We start from the raw sequence: 22,162 nt of genomic DNA on the forward strand, positions 1-22,162 counted from the left end.
CACGGTGGTCTCGTGACGGGATGTTTATTTGCTGTTGTCTCATAGCAGGGCGCAGTCCTTTCTCCAAGCGGCAGACACAACATCCAGTACATGCTGACAGCATCACGCAGCCTCTCCAGACCTTAGATTTCTAATGGTGTAGTCGACTACTCCTTGTTTTTACGGTTGGGGTTAACTGTGGTGACGAGTTCTTTGGAGGGGTGTGGTTTTCTGTTTACTAGAATGGCAGACTCTTTCCTTTACAAACTTAAACAGTTCTGGGCAACTAAAAGGGAATTTCCTTCAACTGGACCGAGGCTCTCTAGGGGCTTGGCTTTAAAACTTCAAATCTCCCTTTCTTTTTAAATTCTGTTAGAAAACCCACTCCTGAGCTCCCCCTGCTAATGAAGTGGCATTCAATACAAACGCTCCAAAGTCATCTTATTTGTACTCGTGTTAGCAAAAATAACATGTTAAGGGCCAGATTTACTAAACGAGGCAAAAAAAACTAAAAAAAACCCCGCCGGGGGGAGTGGAAGTTCTGCTGGTGATTTACTGACGATACAAATTAAAGAACACAGACAAATCATTTCCATACTGATCAATGCAGTTTAGCAAGAACAGCAAAAATTTGCAATTATCACAGCCATGTCAAGCACACAAAATTGGTTTAGGAATTGCTTTTTTGGAGCATTAATTGGGGTTGAGGTTACAGTTAATTTGATTATTGACACATTTTTAAATCATGTTGCATGATACATTTATATACTCTACTATAAATTTTGCATCTGAAAGAGAAACTCCTACAGATGCAAAAATAACTGTCCATGCCTTTTCATCGCTAATTTTCCACTGTGTGTCTTTAATAGACACTGACAAAAGAGGGTTTGCAAGCTGTTAGTAAATCTGACCCTAATTCTGACAAGGAACTGCAAAAGATTTGACTTTTTGCATTAGGATAATGCAAAGAGTCAAATCCTTGAGTGTAATATTAAGTACTTGAGTCTTGAGTAAAAGTGTTTTTTTTACCCCATCTTTCTGTGATGGTGACAAAACATGAATCGCATGAAACCTGAAATTTTGCATGAAGAAAATGAAGCATATTTTTGGGTTTTCTTGCTTTGCAACATTATTAACAGTAGGGCTGTGTTAGATACATTATCATATATTTCTTGTCGACGCGAGTATCTCTAGGGCTGCACGATTATGACATAAATCATAATTGTCGATTATTCCCTTGAAATTGTAATTGCGATTATTAATTACGATTATCACAATTTACATTGAATGAAGTTTATACCATTGTTTGATGCAACTGTATGCCGCATTTTATATGAAAATAAAAAATCTGAAAACACTCTTAGTGCTTTTTTTTATTATTTGGTGTAGATTTTTGTAATTTGAATTTAATTAAGCTGAAAACAATACCATTTTTTGTTGCATGTAGAAAGAAAAAAACGCATCTTAAGGATGCAGAATAACATAAGTGGACTTTAAACGATTAATTGCCGCTTCGAACGATTACATAATTGTGGCATCCGTAATTGTAATCGCGATTAGAAATTCGATTAATCATGCAGCCCTAAGTACAGCTGATTCTGTAGCAGTTAGGCAGTACTTCATTTGAAGAACAATGTTTAAATGAGTGGAAAAGTGCAATAGAATATGCATAGAATATAATATTTAGTACTAGATCATTTAATCTGGTCTGCTGGTCATTCATCTTAATTTATTTGTATTTTTGCATTAGAACTGCGTTAGTATTGGTATAAAGTGTTCAAAAACCAGCAGTTATAATATGCTCAGGTGATATTCTGTGTAAGATTAACTTTTATTAATTAACTTCCAGGCATTTTGTGGTAAGCCGAAATATCCTTAATTGTCATGAAAGTGTCATAATGCATACAATATCTTAATAGTCCTACAGGCTTCACTTCCTTCATGTAAAATATCAGTTTTAATCGTTACTACTCTCATTGTTTTCATGGTTATTTGTTTTCTGCAGTTCAGTGTGAGCTGGACATGCTTTTGTTAGATTCACCCACATTACATAACTTGAGATGTGTGACATTGTAATCATATTATGATAAATTATGATTTTCTGTGGACATGACTAGTAAGAGTCTGGTCCTAAGTTTAAAGGTGCTGCACGTAGGATTGACACCGAGTGGTTGAACTAGGTATTGCAGTCCAAATTCAAAATATTGGAGAGGGGTTTTTTTTCACCAGGCCCCTCCTCCTCAGACTTGACGCACACGTTGCCAGATTGGCACAAACAGGAACAAGCGCACTTAACAATGAACGAAATTAAATACGCTGTGTTTTCCGCCAACTTGGAGGGGGGTTTTTTTTCAAATGAACGAAATTAAATACGCTGTGTTTTCCGCCAACTACAATTGGGTAAACTGGCAGTGGGCGGGTTTCACGAACCAAAACAAACACGGATATTTTTGTCTAGCATTGTTTTTCAGATAAACAAGTGTGTTAACTTAAATATCAGCAAACATATTATGGTATTTTTATGCTTTAGTGCATTCATAATCTTTCATAAAGCATATTTTGTTTTTTTTATGATTTATTGAATTTTTCTTTTTCTTCTTTCTTCCAGCTAACCATCTGAACCGAATTGGGATTTTGTACTTTCCTCTCCAAAAACCTCTTTAGAAAAATCTGTAACAACCTGGGAATTAACCTCTTTAAGTTGCATTTCACAATTGAATAAAAAACTATAAAAACACAGACAGTAAGTGGTGCTGGAGTTTACCAGTCACAAGGCATCATGAACTTTTTTTTGGCATCATCCTTGTTTCTCCCCATAACACTGGGATTCGCTTTATCCTCCTGATGTCCAGAGGAAAGCATCTTTTCACAACTTGGGAAGGACACTATGCGCCGTTCCTATTTGGACTCTGAATCCTGTGGGATGGGGACTAAAGCTTGACATCATGGTAAAGGAGATATTTGGGGAATTATCTTTGGGACCATTTTTTTTAGTTTGCAAACTGTTTCTACTTAAATCCACTTCGATGCCGCCTTCCGATGGACTCTGGTTGCCTTATTCAATCCCTCAAAGTCTAAATGGAAAATGAATTGGGTTTGGGGCAAAGGGTTGGGCACTGAGAGTTTTTGAAGGGTTTTTTTTTTAAGCATGGAGAATAATTACAGTCTATGCATAATATTATCATAATTGTCTTTATCATTATCATTTTTATTTGGAGGCTCCAAGCCATAGGATATCATCATCATAATGGCATCAGGAGACATGAAATGTCATGTTTCTGTGTCTCTGTGTGTGTTCATTGGGTACATTGTTTCTGTAATATCCTTTTGTTTATCATTTTTTGTTGTGTAATGTGTTGCCTTACATTTGACTCATAGATAAATGTTTCAAAAAGGAAAACATTAAGTTAACAAATGTAACTGCACTGTTTGAATTGTAATTTATTTGTAGAAGACTAAACAGCGTTCGGCTCACCTAGTGCCTTTTGGATAACAATTTTACTGCCATATCTGTTTCTTACCAACAAGTCTTTACTATTGTGATACTTTGAAAGCAAACATATCTATAACAGTGTGACTTTCATTTCTTTTTTTATCGAAACCTAAATGGTCTTCAACCAGAGCGGACCATCTATTGCATGTCTTAAATGTTGTCAACCAAAGTTCAGAAGTTCTGCATGAAGCGCCAATATATAAAAGAACCATCAACATCCCCACCTTTAAATAGTTTTCATTCAGTGTACATATTCAGATGAAACGAGATGATGAATACCTCCTCGATAATCCGACATGCATGTTCAGTAAAATAAGCACTGGAGCTACGATCCGTTTTGTCGTGGATGTATTGCATGATAAATTGCATTGGAGGCCGCACTGATGGATATGTGTCAATAAACATATCTTTATCTATCACCTAAGACTGTCCTCTGTGTGTGTTTTACCCGCTTTAATAATGAGATACATTTCACTTATTAATATTAGAGATATAAGAAGTTAACAGATTTTACTCTGTTGTAAGCTGTAGAAGCTAGAATGAAAATTCAGTAGCACTTGAAGCCTTTAAATGTGGAAATATTTTAATGCATTAATTATGCTTTGCAATGCACCTTATAATGCACTGTTGTGATATCATGAATGGGTATAGCATAGGCCTGAAGCATTAAACAGTTTGTTGTACCAACTGAAGACATTGCATATATACAGTACAGGTCAAAAGTTTGGAAACATTACTATTTTTAATGTTTTTGAAATAAGTTTCTTCTGCTCATCAAGCCTGCATTTATTTATCAAAATACAGAAAAAAAATGTAATATTGCGATATATTTTTACAATTTAAAATAATTTGTTTTTTAAATTTATTATACTTTAAATTATCATTTATTTTCTGTGATGCAAAGCTGAATTCTTAAGGATCATTATCACATGATCCTTTAGAAATCATTCTAATATGATGATTCAGTATCAAAGTTGGAAACAGTTCTGCTGCTTAATATTTTTTCAGAACATGTGATACTTTTTTAGGATACTTTGATGAATAAAAAAGTAAAAAAAAAAGAAGCTATGTTTTTTAACATATAAATATTTTGTAATAACAATATACACTACTGTCAGTAATATTTTTTCTTTCTTTTTTTTTTAAAATAAAATCAATACTTTTATTCAGCAAGGATGTGTTAAATTGATAAAAAGTGATAGTAAAGAAAATATATTATTAGAATAAATATTATTAGAATTTTTTTTATTTTGAATAAATGTAGTTCTTTTTAACCTTTTATTCATCAAATATATTAGACAGCAGAACTGTTTTCCAACCTCATAATAAATCAAATATTAGAATGATTTCTAATGATCATGTGATAGACTGGATGTTACTGTGACACTGAAGGCTGGAGTAATGATGCTGAAAATTCAGCTTTGCATCACAGGAATAAATTATTTTTTTAAAGTATATTCAAATAGAAAACTATGTATTTTAGTTGTAATAATATTTCACAATATTACTGTTTTTTTCTGTATTTTTGATCAAATAAATGCAGGCTTGATGAGCAGAAGAGACCTTCTTTCAAAAACATTTAAAAATAGTAATGTTTCCAAACTTTTGACCTGTACTGTATATATATATATATATATATATATATAGTAGGGATGAGCGAATGTTGGTGCAGCTCTTTACTGCACTGGTGCATCAGCAATGCCTTTTAAAGTATAAATGTTCTTCCTCATCACTATATGCTAATATAAATCAGGTGTAAGGGTATCATAAATGTGGTGATTCAGGACTGTTGAATCAACATTTATCTCATTTGAGCTCAATAATGGCAATGCTCTTCTGTAAAGCTGCTTCAAATCATTCCATAACTGATGAATTTAGCAACACTGTTGACTTCCAGTTTATTTCTGCTTGGAAACTATCTGTAGCTGTCATATAAAGCACAGTATGTGTAAAACTGGAACTGAGCTGGGCCAAAAACGTCAGACTGGTCTGTGCTAAATAAATTGTTAATACCAATGTAGTTTTAAGGCTATAATAGACTACTTAAAAGCAACAAATCTGATTAAAATAATTGTTTATGTGAGTTTTTTTATGGTGTTCCTGTGCTTTTAGTTGCTGTTCCACGCTCCTTCTCAGTAGGTGGCGGAAATGCACCACACGTTTGTTCGCCAACCGCGATAAGATCCGAAGAAGCCCGAATGCGGCTCACACGTGACTGCCTTGAGGCGCAGCAGACTCGGGTTGCCAGGTTTTCACAATAAAACCTTCCCAATTGCTGCTCAAAACTAACCCAATCGCGTTTATATGGGGGGTAAAATTAAAATACACGTGTTTTGGGCGGTGTTCTCCTCATAAAACTCGAATCACAGGGGATAAATATCACGTTATTGCGGTCGCTTCAACCCGCGGCAACGGTGTTAAAGTAGCCCGGACCTGGCAACAGTGCGAACCCGCAACTTGTGATTGGTCTGAGAAAAGTAACGTGTGTCACGTGTCAGCGCCTGACCTGGCAGCAACAGTTTATAACTGAGCATTGACACTGACCAGCTGTAATTGACATTAAACTGACATTACGCGATTAAGAGTTAAACCTGGAGAATTCATGTTAGAAACATTAAAACATCCTAATTAGAGACAACTAACTACACCCAGTTTCACGCGAGCCCGCTGAGTAACATGGCAGGCAAAGCCGGGAGACAGAGTTGCCCTCGAAAGGCGGATAAAGACGAAGAGGAGAAGCCGCTGCAGGCTGTGCTTGTGGCAGACAGCTTCAACCGCAGGTTCTTCCCCATCACTAAAGACCAGCCTCGGGTGAGTGAAGTGACCCGAACACCTCTGGACACAACAGAGGAGCGCCGTGTGTTCCGGACACAGTGCTGCGGCTGCACGTTTTGTTTATTTCTCTATTTTGTAACAGCAATACAGTAGAGATCAAGGCTTTTTTTTTTTTTTTTTTTAGATCAATATGCTAAAATGTAATGCATTTTTATTTTTCATCACTGTAACAACGCTGTTGTATAAGAAAGAAACTCATTGTGACAACCTAGGTGTCACTTAAAGTACTTTAATTTGTGTAACGTTATATACAATTTTAGCTGAATAAGGATGTTATTAACAAGAAATTCATTGTTATTGTGCATAACAACTCCATATACGATGCTCTTTGGGAAAAGTGACTTTTTCACATAGTATAGTGCTCTTAACATTTATATACCATACTAGGTGACTATAGTAATCGGGTAACATGGTATATAATAAAGTACCATAGTATTACCATCTTTTCCAGTTTTTTTTTTTTTTTTTTTTTTTTTATAATTAATCATTCTAGAGTCTATGATTTTGTTGGGAAGTGCATCTGCTTAGAAAATTAAAAATAATTTTAAAAAAGAAAAAAAATACTTGTGCTTCCAACATTTTCACTAACCTTGCCACGATTAAATAAATGAATAAAATAGAATAGAAAATAGGGCTTGAGCGATTATCAATCTGGTCGATTATCGGCACCGATATTAAGAATTTTTATGGGTGATCGGTATCGATTTGCCGATAAAATAATTTAAAAGCATTTAAAGAGAGTTTTTGTCAGAGCCCTTGTTATCTAAATTTTAAAATAAATTTTTAATTTCACACCAGACAAATATATCGGATACTTCATGTATAATAATCGTATCGGCATCGGCCCTGAAAAACATATCGGTCGACCCCTAATAAAAAGTTATGGTTGTCATTTTGACCCATTTCGATACCACAGCAAAAACTACTAGCATAACTAATACAGAGTTCAGACATAACTGAAGACATTAAGAAAGTAATAAGAAAGAAATTACAAGCAATAGCACAAAAAAAACAATACAGCAAAGAAATAAACAGTGGTTCAGTTTTTCAGGTAGCTCTAACAGTAGTATTAAGGTACAGAAATTGAATAATCAGATATAAATAACACAACATAGTTCTCACGGTATAAATTAAATATAGAGTAATGCTTTTAAAAGCTATTCAGTCGAGAGCAGTAGGAGATTTTCTCTTTGTCTTTTGCTATTTTTATTAACATTAATGACAGACAAGCCCTCTTGATTGATTTATACACGGCCAGGATGGGTGTTTTTGACATAATTTGTTTGTATTTGTCATTCAAGCGCAAGAAGATGCAAAAAAGAACTGTATCATGTTACCGGTTTAATTCAGAGTTCCAGACTATTTATAGAGTAACTTTTCACACTTTGTTTTTCCCATCAGGCTCTTCTGCCTCTGGCTAATGTGTCCATGATTGACTACACGTTAGAGTTCCTGACCTCTACCGGAGTGCAAGAGACGTTTGTCTTCTGCTGCTGGATGGCCAGCAAAATAAAGGAACACTTACAGTGAGACGCTGTGATGTTTTCAATGACGCTGTTGAATGACCGTGACTCTGATCACTCAGCATTTGTCATCTTATTTCACAGGAAGTCCAAATGGTGTCGCCCCACGTCTCCAAATGTGGTGCACGTCATCACCTCTGACCTGTACCGGTCCCTCGGGGATGTGTTGAGGGATGTGGACGCCAAAGCTCTCGTCCGCTCGGACTTTCTGCTGGTGTATGGGGACGTGGTGTCCAACATCGATGTCTCCCAGGCTTTACAGGAGCACAAGTGAGTGCCTATATATATATATATATACACAGTACAGACCAAAAGTTTGGAAACATTACTATTTTTAATGTTTTTGAAAGGAGTCTCATCTGCTCTCCAAGGCTGCATTTTTTTGATTAAAAATACAGAAAATACTGTAATATTGTGAAATATTATTACAACTTAAAATAATAGTTTTCTATTTGAATATACTTTTAAAAAATAATTTATTCCTGTGTTGCAAAGCTGAATTTTCAGCATCATTAATCCAGCCTTCAGTGTCACATGTAACATCCAGTCTATCACATGATCATTTAGATATCATTCTAATATTCTGATTTATTATGAGTGTTGGAAACAGTTCTGCTGTCTAATTATTTGATGAATAAAAGGTTAAAAAGAACTGCATTTATTCAAAATAAAAAAAAAAAATTCTAATAATATATATTCTAATAATATATTTTCTTTACTATCACTTTTTTATCAATTTAACACATCCTTGCTGAATAAAAGTATTGATTTTATTTAAAAAAGAAAGAAAAAAAAAAAATTACTGGACCCCCAAATTACTGACCAGTAGTGTATATTGTTATTACAAAATATTTATATTTTAAAAACATAGCTTCTTTTTTTATTTTTTTTACCTTTTTTTTTACTTTTTATTCATCAAAGTATCCTAAAAAAGTATCACATGTTCTGAAAAAATATTAAGCAGCAGAACTGTTTCCAACTTTGATATATATCATCATATTAGAATGATTTCTAAAGGATCATGTGATAATGATCCTAAAAATTCAGCTTTGCATCTCAGAAATAAATGATAATTTAAAGTATAATAAATTTAAAAACAATTATTTTTAAATTGTAATAATATATCACAATATTACATTTTTTTTCTGTATTTTTGATCAAATAAATGCAGGCTTGATGAGCAGAAGAAACTTCTTTCAAAAACATTAAAAATGGTAATATAATATGTTATATATATTATATATATCTATATATATAATATTTATGGTATAATATATGTATATGTATATATATATATATATATATATAATATAATATATATATATTATATATATATATATATATATATATATATATATATAATATATATAAGTCCCATAATATAATTTATATAATTAAAACCATTTTACTTTCCTGAAAGACAGCGGCGCAGTATGGATAAGAACGTCTCCGTGATGACAATGATCTTCAAAGAGTCTCCTCCCGGTCACAAGACTCGATGTGAAGACGATGACATCATAGTAGCTATGGACGGCAAGAGCAAGCGCATTCTTCATTACCAGAGAGCACAGGCCTTGAAGAAACTTCACTTCCCTATGGTGAGATGTTTAGAGGTGCTTCGGTTTGCCAGTTTCATAAACCAGTCTCATACCAATGATGCAAAAACATCATCAAAAGTCTCTTCTGCTCAACAAGGCTGCATTTATTTAATCAAAAATACAGTAAAAATACTGTAAATTAGTTTACTATTTAAAATAACTCTTTTATAATATTTATTGCTGTGGTCAAATCTGTATTTTCAGCATCATTTCTCCAGTCTTGTCACACGATCCATCAGAAATCATTTTAATATGCTGATTCGCTGCTCGAGAAACATTTCTGATTATTATCAATGTTGAAAGCAGTTATCTTGCTTCATATTTTTGTATAAACCACAAGTTCGTTGATGAACACAATGTTCAAGAAGTCAAAAAAAAAGAACAACTGAACAGTTTAAACGGTTTTACAGTCACTTTATAAAAAAGTAATGCATCTTTGCTAAATAAAAGTATTAATGTCTAAAAAAAATCCTGAGCGGAGCATCCCTATAAATAATGCTACATGAGGACTTTTGGTCTTGTAATACTCATTCTCAACGGTGATTATTAACGATCAATGAAGCTTATTAATAATCTAATGTTTTGTATTGCAGTCATGAGTGAAACAGATAAGACCATAATGTTTAGATGCTTTCCCAGTCTGCTCGACAAAGCAAATAAAAATCATAGCATTTAGTGATTTATAATTGTTCTTTCCCACACAGAATATTTTCCATAGTGGAAGTGATGAGTTTGAAATTCGGTTTGATCTTCTGGATTGTCATATTAGCATCTGTTCTCCGCAGGTGAGTGTTCATTAGATTTACAGTTTGTTTAAACCATAAACACACTGCTTGATCAAACCGAATCTTGTTTATTGTAGGTTGCTGAGCTCTTCACAGACAACTTTGACTACCAGACAAAAAATGACTTTGTCCGTGGGCTTCTAGTGAATGAAGAGGTATGAGACACAGAATCGAGTGACTTGCTCATTTATGAATTCGTATGTTATCTGACACAGGGTTTTTTCACTAGATCCTGGGAAACCAGATCCATATGCATGTCACTAGAGATGGATATGGGGCTCGTGTGTCGAACCTCCTCATGTACGACACCGTCTCTTCAGACACGATCCGCCGCTGGATCTATCCCATCACACCCGAGGCTAACTTTGCAGACCAGGAAGGCCAGAGCTGTACTCACTCTCGGCATAATGTGTACCGAGAGCCGGGGGTCAGTCTGGGTCACGGCAGCCAGATGGAGGAGAACGTGCTTATTGGCCGAAATACAGTGATCGGAGCAAACTGCACCATATCTAACACTGTGATCGGTGCAAACTGTGTCATCGGTACAGTATAATTACACTAACTGATTTAGGTGATAAACAATATCATATTGAGATTGCAATAAAAAAAATAAATACACACTGAAACGGAAAGATCTTCATGACAAACCGCCAAAATAAGAGTTCAGTTTAACTTGTGACAGAAATGATAGAAATATTGCATAATAAAATATAATGTATTTTTTAAAGTAACAATAATATCATACAACTAAGACGTTTTTCTTCCATGTGTTAATTTATGTAGTTATTATGTGCAGCGTCTTATTTGACATAAAAAAAAAAAACAAATATAGTGTTCTGTTGTAAATGCATTTTTTCATTTGATTAGATTTTAAAAGATTAATTATATTGTTAAAGGTCTATTAATTGATTAGATGCGATTTGTGATTTGTTTTGAAACATAAAACACAGAATCCAGACGAATTAAAATGCAAAAATACAGAATGAAGGGAAAAATATAAATGGATTTCATGGGGCCCTAAATTAAAAGGTTGTTCTGGAGTTTAATTATGAACAAAAAAGTTACGTTTACATTCTTTCTCAAGGTCTATCAAACATGTGGAAAGCATTTCTTTCCCCATTTGGGGTAAATGAACGGCATGATAAATATTGATATTGTATGATAGAAAAAAAACAACTATTGTGATGTTTTTAGCCATAACGCCCAGCCCTTCTCTCCTGTTTATTTTTGTGCTGTTTTGCAAGTGTAGACACACAATCATGTTTTCTAAAACTCAGCTCAGTTATCATTCTTTAAATGTTGGCATTTTTTAAAAAAAATACTATGTGAGCGTGTGGAAAATCTATTTGATTGACATCCTGCTAACTGCTGTTTTGTCTGCTTAGGAGACAATGTGACTCTGGATAGAGCTTACATATGGAACAGAGTCCACATAGCCGACAATGTGAAGGTCAAGCAGTCGGTGATCTGTGATAATGTGGAGGTGAAACACGGAGTTGTTCTGAGTGAGCAGTGTGTGCTCGCCTACAATGTAAGACACCACAACACAGCCTCGAATTTAAGATAACCGTTTTTTATTTGCTGTCTGAACTAGAGTTGCATGATTCATTTTTAAATGATCTTGAGTCAAACACCCACCTGATTTTATTCCTAAACGCTTCAGATAAATATTGATCAATTACATCATTATGCCAGTAGGTGGGGACAAGTGACTGTTAAAAAATGTATTTGAATCTTTCTTTCAAGAGATTTGTTCAAAAACAGATTCGTCCAGTAATGAAGCAAGTGAAGTCTTTATGAGTGATTCATTCAGTTGTTCATTTAAGAGATTTGTTCAAAATCACTGATTCATCTAGTTAGGAAGCAAGTGAAGTGTTTGAGTGAGTCATTGAATCATTCATTCAAGAGATTCATTATAAAACGCTGATTCATCCAGTAATGAAGCAAGTGAAGTTTTTGAGTCATTGAATCATTCAATCAAGAGATTCTTTTAAAAATGATTCATTCAGTTTTGAAGCAAGTGAAGTTTTTGAGTCCTTGAATCATGTATTCAAGAGATTCATTTAAAAACGCTGATTCATCCAGTTTTGAAGCAAGTGAAGTGTTTGAGTGAGTCATTGAATCATTTATTCAAGAGATTCATTAAAAAAACGCTGATTCATCCAGTAATGAAGCAAGTGAAGTTTTTGAGTCATTGAATCATTCAATCAAGAGATTCTTTTAAAAATGTTAATTCATTCAGTAAGGAACAAGTGAAGTCTATATGAGTGAGTCATTGAATCATTTATTCAAGAGATTCATTAAAAAACGCTGATTCATACAGTAATGAGGCAAGTGGTCATTGAATCTCATTGAATCATTCAATCAAGAGATTCTTTTAACAATGTTAATTCATTCAGTAAGGAACAAGTGAAGTCTTTATGAGTGAGTCATTGAATCATTCATTCAAGAGATTCATTTAAAAACGCTGATTCATCCAGTTTTGAAGCAAGTGAAGTTTTTGAGTCATTGAATCATTCAATCAAGAGATTCTTTTAAAAACGCTAGTTCATTTAGTAAGGAACAAGTGAAGTGGAGATTTGTGAGAGACTGTTTATTATTTATTGAGGTTATTTATTAAAAAATGATTATTTATTTATTTATTTAGTGAGGAAGTGGTGTATTCTTTACGAGTGAATCATTGAATCCTTTTTTGAAACTGATTTTTTTTTTAACAATTAACGTTTTGTCAGAACCTCTAGTAAATTATTATTTTGTGTAGTTGACTAATCAGAATTGTGATCTCTATTTTAAAAACGTGATTCTCAGTTTCTCCAGATTCGTGCAGCTCTCAACTAAACTGTTGCATTAGAAATAATGTATTTTTTAAATATATATTTAAGACCTGAAAGTGATGACATGAAATGGTGATTTGAATCTCAAAATTGTTGATGATCAGAATAGAGGCATAATGAGATACTAGTTTATTTTTCTTGTTTTCTAATCAAATGTTGAAATGCAGGTTGTGGTGGGTCCAGATATTACTCTTCCGGAAGGCACAGTTCTGTCCATGCACCATCCAGATGAAGAGGACGATGAAGATGAGGATGAGTTCCTGAGCGATGACAATGATGTTGGCTACAGTAAAGACAAAACCAAACAGAAAGGTTCTTGCTCCTCTTATTTTCTTACATATGGACTTAATATAGTACAAGTTCTATACAGTGCTATAAACTGTGACTCTGCCGTTCACACTGACATCATAATTTGTGGCTCGTAGATGTTGAACATCTGATGGGATTATATTTGGTAACATTATTTAAATGTGTTCTTGTCATGTTACATGTTTTTATTATAGTAATAACAGTAAAATGGGCAATAAGGACATATTTCTGGCAGAAAAAAAGATGACAAGGAACTTTATTGCCATTGAAAAATTCAACATTTTGGATGCTGTTCACAATGGCAAAGTGTAATTTCTGCTCTTTTTTTTGTTTTGTCAGTGTTTAACCCAGCAGAGGTTGGTTCAGAGGGTAAAGGATACAGATGGAAGTCCAGCAGTCTTGATGACACGGAGGAAGATGAGCTCGCTGAATGCATTTGGGGTGAGATGTCTGCCATAAAATATTATATTCAAGTTAGACTTAGTTTTGATCTAGTGAACTCTGGCTTTTTTTCCTGCTTTTCACATTCAATTTAGATTTGAATATGCATGCATAAAGAGAAATTCAAATCTCACTCTACCTCCACTTACTGATGAAGCATTGCAGATTCAGGCTGAAAGTCAAAGTTTATGCAAGTAAAATTAATGTATTTTGTTTGAAAACTTTACAGAGTAACTTTTGTTGTTTTGACGTGGTTTTGTTAGAAAGAGTATCTGTAGGTTTTTGAGCAGCATGATTTTTAGTTCAAAGGAATTTAATTACATTTCCTTCATTCCAGTGGTGTTAATTATAAGTTTATATGTTCTTAGAAAATTCATATAAAGATAAGTTGAAATAAATTCTCATGAATACTGAAAAAATCTTGCATAAGTGGTTTTGCTGTAACTTTGAAATTCCACATAATTTCACGTAATTTGTGTAAAAATTTAGTAAAACATAGTAGCATTATTGACTTAGAAATTTTTGCACATTTAAGAAGCTACTGATCAGATACAATATGGTTTAAGCCGGAAAATATGACGTTATGATTAGGGTTGGGAACCAAGAACCGGTTCTTATTCAGAACCGGTTCTGATTTTTTAAAGGAAACTGAACCGTGAGCAATTTCTAAGTTTCGGTTCCAAAAACGGTTGTGGTGCGACACGTGACCAAGCGCTGTGAGCAGCCTTGCACTGGTGTTCTGACGATTCGGCGTTTCCCGTAAGGGATGTCACAAACCAAATAACAGAAATGCCGCCCTGCCTCTTTAATTACTGAGCACATTTTATCACAGACACGCGTGCCGCGTCATGTCTTTAACTGCTGAATACATGTTTCCTACGACTGTACTGCACTCGCGCCTTTGATAACTGTGCACATGGTTTTGTCTGACTGTACATGTACCGGCAGCGTGCAGCAACTGCCGCCACAAAATTACATTATATTTGTCCCATATTGTCATTAATACACATACTGACTTCAACTTGGAGCACTAAATAAATAGACTGCTAATGTTATGTAAGTATGAGGGTTAGATTATTTAGTGTACAGCTCATTTCAAGAGTGATATATTTAGTGATAGAAAATATTTATTTTCATGCATTTTAAATGTTTAAAAATGTGGAAAACACTCACTGCATCACAGCATCTCCTGACTGCATTATTATTTGTAAAATATGGGCTTTATGGAGTGTGTGTATACATGGTTATAAGTATAACAGTTTATATTTCATTAATTTAGGGAAATGAACAAGTGTCTTAGCCCTCAAGGGACTATTTGGCCAACCAGCTTATTCCTGCTTTAAAAGCAAAATGTTATTGATAGTGTAAAAAACAACAACTTTGAAGCACATGCTGATTGATGGACTAGCATTACTCAAAATTACTTACTACCTTGCAGCAACACTACATTCAATGAAGGTAAAATAGTAAAAAAAAAAAAAAAACATAATAATAGTTTATTTAAATGGAACCGGAACCAGAAAATTTGTATACTGTAATATATATGTTGAATTTTGACAAATTAAGTTGACAGTAAGTAATAAACAGTATTAAGCATTGAGTATTTGAGTATTGTGCATTTTTCCTTACCACTATTTTTTTAATAGTTGTTTAATGATTTTAATGGAACCGGAATCGGAACCGGAACCGTTAGGCGGAACCGGAACCGGAAAATGTCTAACGATTCCCAACCCTAGTTATGATTGTTTTATAAGCTCATGTTTCAAAACTAACCCAGGAATGCGAAAGGTGTATACAGGCTTTTTTTTTTAATGCAATAAAAGTTAAATAAACAGGCATTAATGTTGATATTATGTTTCCAGGCCTAGCATTGAGTGCTGACCCAGAGAGTGACAGTGAAAGTGAGGTCAGTGAGGGGTCACATGACCTGGGAAGCCACCCGGCATCACCTGAACTGGATGATGTCAAAGGTGAGAAGTGTTGCATCCATACATCTGATATAAATATTTAGCAGGGCTCAATTTACCCTTTCTAATATTACTTAGATCTCCCAGGTTTATTCTAACTTTTCTTTCCCCTCAGTGTTTCAGAATGAGGTTCACGGTACGTTACAGAGAGGGCTGGATGAGAACATAAGTTGTGACAATCTGGTTCTTGAGATCAACTCACTCAAGTAAGTTAAAATGACATGCATGGTTCCAGTTCTGTCTTAACAACTCTCGGAGAGTTTGGCATGGTGATATACATGGCAGTGTTAATGTGTTTGATATTGGAGGAATAAACCTGCTACGCTGTTGTTGAGCAAGTACAGAGACTTACAACTGCCAAAACATCCACAGACATGCTGCTATGAGCATGAAAGAAATACTGCTGCTGCACATATAAAACATGAAATAGCCTCCATATATAACATACATGAAATTACCCATAGCAGATCTATACAGGTGGAGCTGGGGAAGGTGGAGGGTTTCTGAAGCGCGCTGCAACTGCGACATTACTTTTGCTATGCATCAGTGTGCTGATTTGATCCTGAATAACTGAGAATGAGATTTGAGAGTTTGAGGGAAAGACTTTAAGTAAATGGAGGCTTTTTCTATCCGTCAAACAAAATGTTTATGGCTTCACAAGTCATACTACTTGTGTGATAAAGTAAATGTCATCGTCTCTTCTCAGATACGCCTACAACATTTCTCTGAAGGAGGTTATGCAGATCTTGATGCGAGTTGTGCTTGAGTTTCCTTTCCAGCAGCAGGGGGCTCAGATAAGCACAGCTCAGTATTCATCACACCTGCTGCCTGTGAGTATGACTGCTCCATATGTGCAGGAGTAAAGCAAAAAAAAACTCCTAAAAAAAATCGGAATTATAGCTTTTAGAAGCATGTTTATTTTGTTAAATCTCGTAACTGAAAACAATGTTTTGAGTAAACCTCTTAAAGGGATAGTTCACCAAAAATTTTAATTATGTCATCATTCACTTAACCTTGTGAGTGTTGTTTCAAACCTTTATGAATTTCTTTCTTCTGCTGAGCGTAAAATAATATATTTTGAAGAATGTTGGTAACCAAACTGACCAAACGGTTGCTGGTCCCCATTGACTACTATAGGTTTTTTCCCTATTGTGAAAGTCAATAGGTACCAGCAACAATAAATACTTTTAGTTTTTAAATCATTTTGGTGGTGTTTTTACCTTAAGCCCCTGTTAACCGATCTCATACATGGCCTTTCAGAAAACTGTAATCCGTGGATATGTATAAGTCGGATGCTTCACCTGAATTACCTTAAGCCCCTGTTAACCGATCTCATACTCTGAAACTTATCGATTCTGCTATTTGAAGCTCTGTGGATATGTATAAGTCGGACTTGACTATTTGCCTACAGCTGAAGATACCTTTGAACAGTCCCTGTATTTCTCCTCACAGTTGTTGAAGAAGTGGGCACCAGTCTTTAAGAACTATGTGAAGAGACCTCAAGACCAGCTGGACTGTCTTGCTTCCATGGAGGAGGTTTTCCTTGAATGTGAAACTCATTGGGCAGCTTTGGTCAAAGTGAGCCGTCTCTTTTTCTGCAGTGAACCAAAACACACGTTCTGTTGCTGATTGTGCGTGATGTCTGTCCACTTCAGGTGCTGATGAGTATGTACCAGCTGGAGATCTTGGAGGAGGAAGGCATCATGCACTGGTTCAATCAGGGCTCCACCACAGACAAGAGCCAACAGCTCCGCAGGAATCAAGGGGTACGAAGGTTTAAATGATGTCTAATGAAGCCTGTAGCTACATTTACACTCCATTTTTTTTAATTCAGGACATTGCTGTCTAATTGCAAGCTGTCTTTAAGGGGCTGCCATTGATGTGTGTGAATGAAAGCAGTGTGAATCATCAAAATCACACAGTGCTTAAAGTGTTTCGGGGAGTTTTTTTGTAGGAAGTTTTCTGGGAAGTGTGTGTGGTGTGTGTGTATGTTGACTATGTTAACTTGGAGTTCTTATATCCTGTCTGTCCACAGCTCTTGAAGTTCATTAAATGGCTACAGGAGGCTGAGGAGTCTTCAGAAGGAGATGAATGAACATCAACCATCACGCGTGTGACTAGCATACTTTGGACGGTCATTTATACACTTTACAAACCAGAAAAAACACGAATGTTTGATTCCTCATGGTTTGATGGTCCTGACAAATGGCAACATATAAAAGTGTGGAAATAGATAATTATTCAGTTTTTTCTTTCTTGGTTTCTGTAAGGTTGTATTGCTCGCTGAAAAGCATTGTTCAAACCAAAAATGAAAATTTACTTAAATGTGCAATATGTAATATTGACAGCAAGCGGTTGAAACGGTGACTGCAGTCCAAATTCAAACTATTGGACAGAGTTAATTCTCCTCAGATGCAACGCTCACGCGGGTTGCCTGATTGAGGACGTGCAACAGGAACAAGTGCAATTTACAATGGAAGGCGACGAGCGGTACACTGTAAACTAATGAGTGGATTTATCCATGCTTTAATATTCCTCCGGTCACAGAGCTTTTTAGATGGACGAACCTGTGATTTCTGACCCAGTTGTTTGCTGGCTTCCATGGCTGCAGTATGCTGTGTTTTCTGCCAACTGGCAACCTGGTAGGGATGCACGATTATGACAAAAAACATTATTGTCCATAATACGATTATCACAATTTACACTGATGTTTACACCAGTAAAACATTAGATGAAAAGTTGAAAACGAAAAAAAAAAAAAAAAAAAAAAATCTTTTATTGGTTTTCTATAGTATTAAGCTTCAGATGTCAACTATATATTGGATTGGTTGATATGCATGTTATTATATGCGATGGGTATTAATGTTATTTTAAAAGTAAACTTAAAACAATGAAAAACCCTTAAGATTACCCGTAGAAAGAAACGCAGGATAACATAAGTGGACTTCAGTTGCCACTTTGAGCGATTTCATAATTGTAATCCCGTAAGAAACTCCATTAATTGTGCAGCTTGCCACCCCGGGTGTTGATGAAATACTGTTGGGTTAATTTGGAGTGGGCAGAATCACACGGACCAAAACAAAAACAGACATTCCAACATGGAATGCATATTCCAAAATGGAATGACTGGCTGTAATTATTTATTTAGGTTTTTTTTTTTTTTTTTTTTTTTTTTTTTTTCTTTGAGAAACAAGCATGTAAACTCAGCATGTTCCCTAAATATGTGCAAGCAAATATTTTTATGCTTTCAAAAAAAAAAGTACATACAGCACCTTCAATTTACCATTATGTTCCAAGTTTGAATTTCTCCTACGGCACACAAAAATGATATTTTAAAGAACAAACAACATTGGACCCGATTGGCTTTAATTTTATAGATAAGGAAAATAAATTTTTCAAAATAGCATACAGACCCTTTTGGTAATAAATTTATATAGGATACTTGGTTATCACCGTCTGAAATATCACTCTTTGTGAAACTTGATGACAAAGTCCAAAACAGAATTACAATGATTGAAGTCAACACGAACACCCAGGAGTTATGAATGGCTTTTAATATCGTGAATCGTTCAGGCAGAAGGGAGCTGAGATTAATTTGGATTCATATGTAAAGAAATGCAGATATAAAGATTGGATCACTTAGTGTACAAAGCTTGAAAAATATTTTTATTGGCAAAACCATGATTTTGAATGTCATCATAAAAGTTTCATAAAATCACCTTAAAGGGATAGTTCACCCAAAAATGAAAGTTTGATGTTTATCTGCTTACCCCCAGGGCATCCGAGATGTAGGTGACTTAGTTTCTTCAGTAGAACACAAACCAAGATCTGTAACACAAACCGTTGCAGTCTGTCAGTCATATAATGGAAGTGGATGGGTGACGGCTTTCACTTTGAGAGTCATAAAAACATACACAAACAAATCCACATAAAAAAAACCCTGCGGCTCGTGATGATACATTGATGTGTAAAGACAAAACGATCGGTCTGTGCAAGAAACTGAACAGTATATCGTTTTTTTACCTCTGATTCACGCAATGTCCGAACTGTTAGAACTCTCCTGAGTGTGTTCTCAGCAGCAGGGTGTGAGGTGTCATCGTCGCCGTCTTGCTTTACGGCGGATCGCAGACTTATAAGTGCATTGCCACCACCTCTCTCTCAAATGGACCTTTGACACTCTATCTACAATCTCAATTAGGAGTGTCAGTGGTCCACTTGAGAGATAGGTGGCGGCTTAGTCATTAAGTGAGTGAGTTTGTCAACTATGTTACAGAAAAAAAACTGTATGGGTTTACAGGTGACATAATTGACAATTTCACCATTTTGACTCATCATTTCAATGGCAGGCCTTTTCTGGCCAAACAAATGCAATTTTCTTGATTAGGTTACCCTGAAATTGTAATATTTATTTGAATTGAAGTCATTAAAATATTGCAAGCATAACAATCAACCCAACATAGTAGACGGGCAATTAAAGTGGTCATATGATGCAATTTCAAGTTTTCCTTTCTCTTTGGAGTGTTACAAGCTCTTGGAAAAGACTAAAGTCTCAAATCCAAAGAGATATTCTTTATAAAAGTTAAGAGTCAACCACACCCCCCTAAAGTGGCTCATTCTAACACGCCCCCACATCTCTACGTCAGTATGTGGGAAGATTTGCATAACGCCAACCAAATGTTCACTCTGTTAAATAAGGAGTAAATTTGGTTGTAGTTTTGGTTTTCTTTTTAGTGTTGGTGTGTCGTGGATGTGGTGTGTGTTTTGTTTTTTTAGTTGTGAATGTTTGTTTTTTTTTTTTGAAGAGGACACAACTAGAAATCAGTGGTTAAGTTGTATTTCCACACTGTTCCAGAACAATTCAACCCAAATATTCAGATGTGTGCTGCACATTTTATAAATGACTGTTTCCTGATCCTGAGAGAGAAGACTACAATGCCGGCACTGCCGACTCACAGCCTGTAAGTATGTTTACATATTTAAATAATTTGCCACTGATGATTCAAACACAAGTTTTGAGCAGCAGAGTAGGCTTGTTGTTTGTCGTTTCTCCGATCACAAATGCAGACATGGTTTTATGTTTACGCGGTGCAATGCAACACAACATGTAAAAACAGTATAAGTCATTATAATCCGCAATTATGTCTCCACTGGATGCAACAAATGCCTCATTTGTAATGGGTTTTAGTGTTTTTGTCTTGTAGCGCAGGTGTTCTAACCGGGACACGCATCACAGTATGGTGAGGGACGTAACATTTACATCACACGCTTGAGGCATTCAGCCAATCACAACGCACTTGATAGCTGGCCAATCAGAGCACACCTCGCTTTTCGGAGCGATGAGCTTTGTAAAAAAAAAACTGTGTCTCAGAAAGGCGGGGCATAGAGGAGAAACAATGTACAGTATATAATAAAATAATGTGTTTTTTGAACCTTAAACCACATTAACACATTTCATTACACCAAATACACAACATAATGTTATTTTTAGCAGCATCATATGACCTCTTTAATATACTCCTTGACAAAAGGTCACTGGTCATCAAATATAGAAAAAATGAAGAGGAAGTTTACCATAATGTGTTCCAAATATCCACCACACAAGAGAAATAAATTACATGATGCTGGTCACATGGTTTTGTCAAACCATTTTTTAGTTTTTAGGGGGTGTTTGGTTAGTAACAGTTGACAGTTTAAACTCAATTTTTCTAAGGTATTTACATTGTAGAAATAAGTTTAATTTAGATAATCTTGACTTTAACATTTTGTTTTCATTATTCTGAATTCAAGACTAATCGGTTTATAAAGCAGACATTGCAAAAACTCATTTAAGACTCAAATTTTCAGACTCAGATTTCCAAACCTCTCACTAGATTTTCAGACCATAATTAACATCAATGGGTCATACAGCATTATTTTTAGCTGCCAAAAACTGGTTGATTGATGTAGCAAGCTCTATTCACAGGCGTTTTCGTGTTTTTTAAAAAATATTATTATATGGTAATGCAATTTAAAAGTTTAAAACTATAGGTCATAAATCCACACCCTGACCAGCTAGTTCAGTTTTAAGCACAATCTAGTTTCGTTGCCATTGCATTCCACATCTTCATGTTTTTGAACAGATATAATTGTGTATACAACAAAATTTCTAAACCACAATGTATCGTGTTGACAACGTCGCGAAACTATAGATTAGCAAGCAGATAGTTAAAAGGGAAAATAATATATGGAAAATTTAATTAGAAGGAAAGCAAATATTATATTCACGTTAAATAATTTTGATATGTAGCCAAATTTAATTCATTTTCTTCAGGAGGCTAAAAAGGACTACTGCACCAGTTTGGAGAACATTGTTAATAAAAAAAAAAAAACAAAGAAGACTTGTAATATTTTTCACAAAT

The 22,162-nt window shown here is 34.9% G+C and overlaps 2 protein-coding genes across 2 annotated transcripts in view; both read left to right on the forward strand.

The window, feature by feature from the left end:
* Positions 1–3,896, forward strand: part of LOC109104807 (rho-associated protein kinase 1-like) — a 65,755-nt gene extending 61,859 nt beyond the window's left edge. The window contains exons 33-34 of the mRNA XM_042769610.1: positions 46–136; positions 2,588–3,896. Coding sequence (XP_042625544.1) covers positions 46–97 — 52 coding nt within the window. The 3' untranslated portion in view covers positions 98–136; positions 2,588–3,896. The remainder of the gene's footprint in view (positions 1–45; positions 137–2,587) is intronic.
* A 1,940-nt stretch (positions 3,897–5,836) lies between these two features.
* Positions 5,837–17,998, forward strand: LOC109104814 (translation initiation factor eIF-2B subunit epsilon-like). Its single transcript, XM_042769617.1, has 16 exons — positions 5,837–6,283; positions 7,709–7,833; positions 7,915–8,100; positions 9,251–9,428; positions 10,133–10,213; positions 10,291–10,368; positions 10,443–10,755; positions 11,599–11,744; positions 13,215–13,359; positions 13,696–13,797; positions 15,660–15,767; positions 15,880–15,970; positions 16,471–16,594; positions 17,217–17,342; positions 17,420–17,530; positions 17,800–17,998. Exons 1-16 carry the CDS (start codon positions 6,149–6,151, stop codon positions 17,857–17,859), a joined length of 2,109 nt encoding a protein of 702 aa, XP_042625551.1. The 5' UTR covers positions 5,837–6,148; the 3' UTR covers positions 17,860–17,998.
* The last annotated feature ends 4,164 nt before the right edge of the window (positions 17,999–22,162 follow it).

This window comes from Cyprinus carpio, chromosome A2 (genome assembly GCF_018340385.1).
Source record: "Cyprinus carpio isolate SPL01 chromosome A2, ASM1834038v1, whole genome shotgun sequence".
Taxonomy (NCBI): Eukaryota; Metazoa; Chordata; class Actinopteri; order Cypriniformes; family Cyprinidae; genus Cyprinus; species Cyprinus carpio.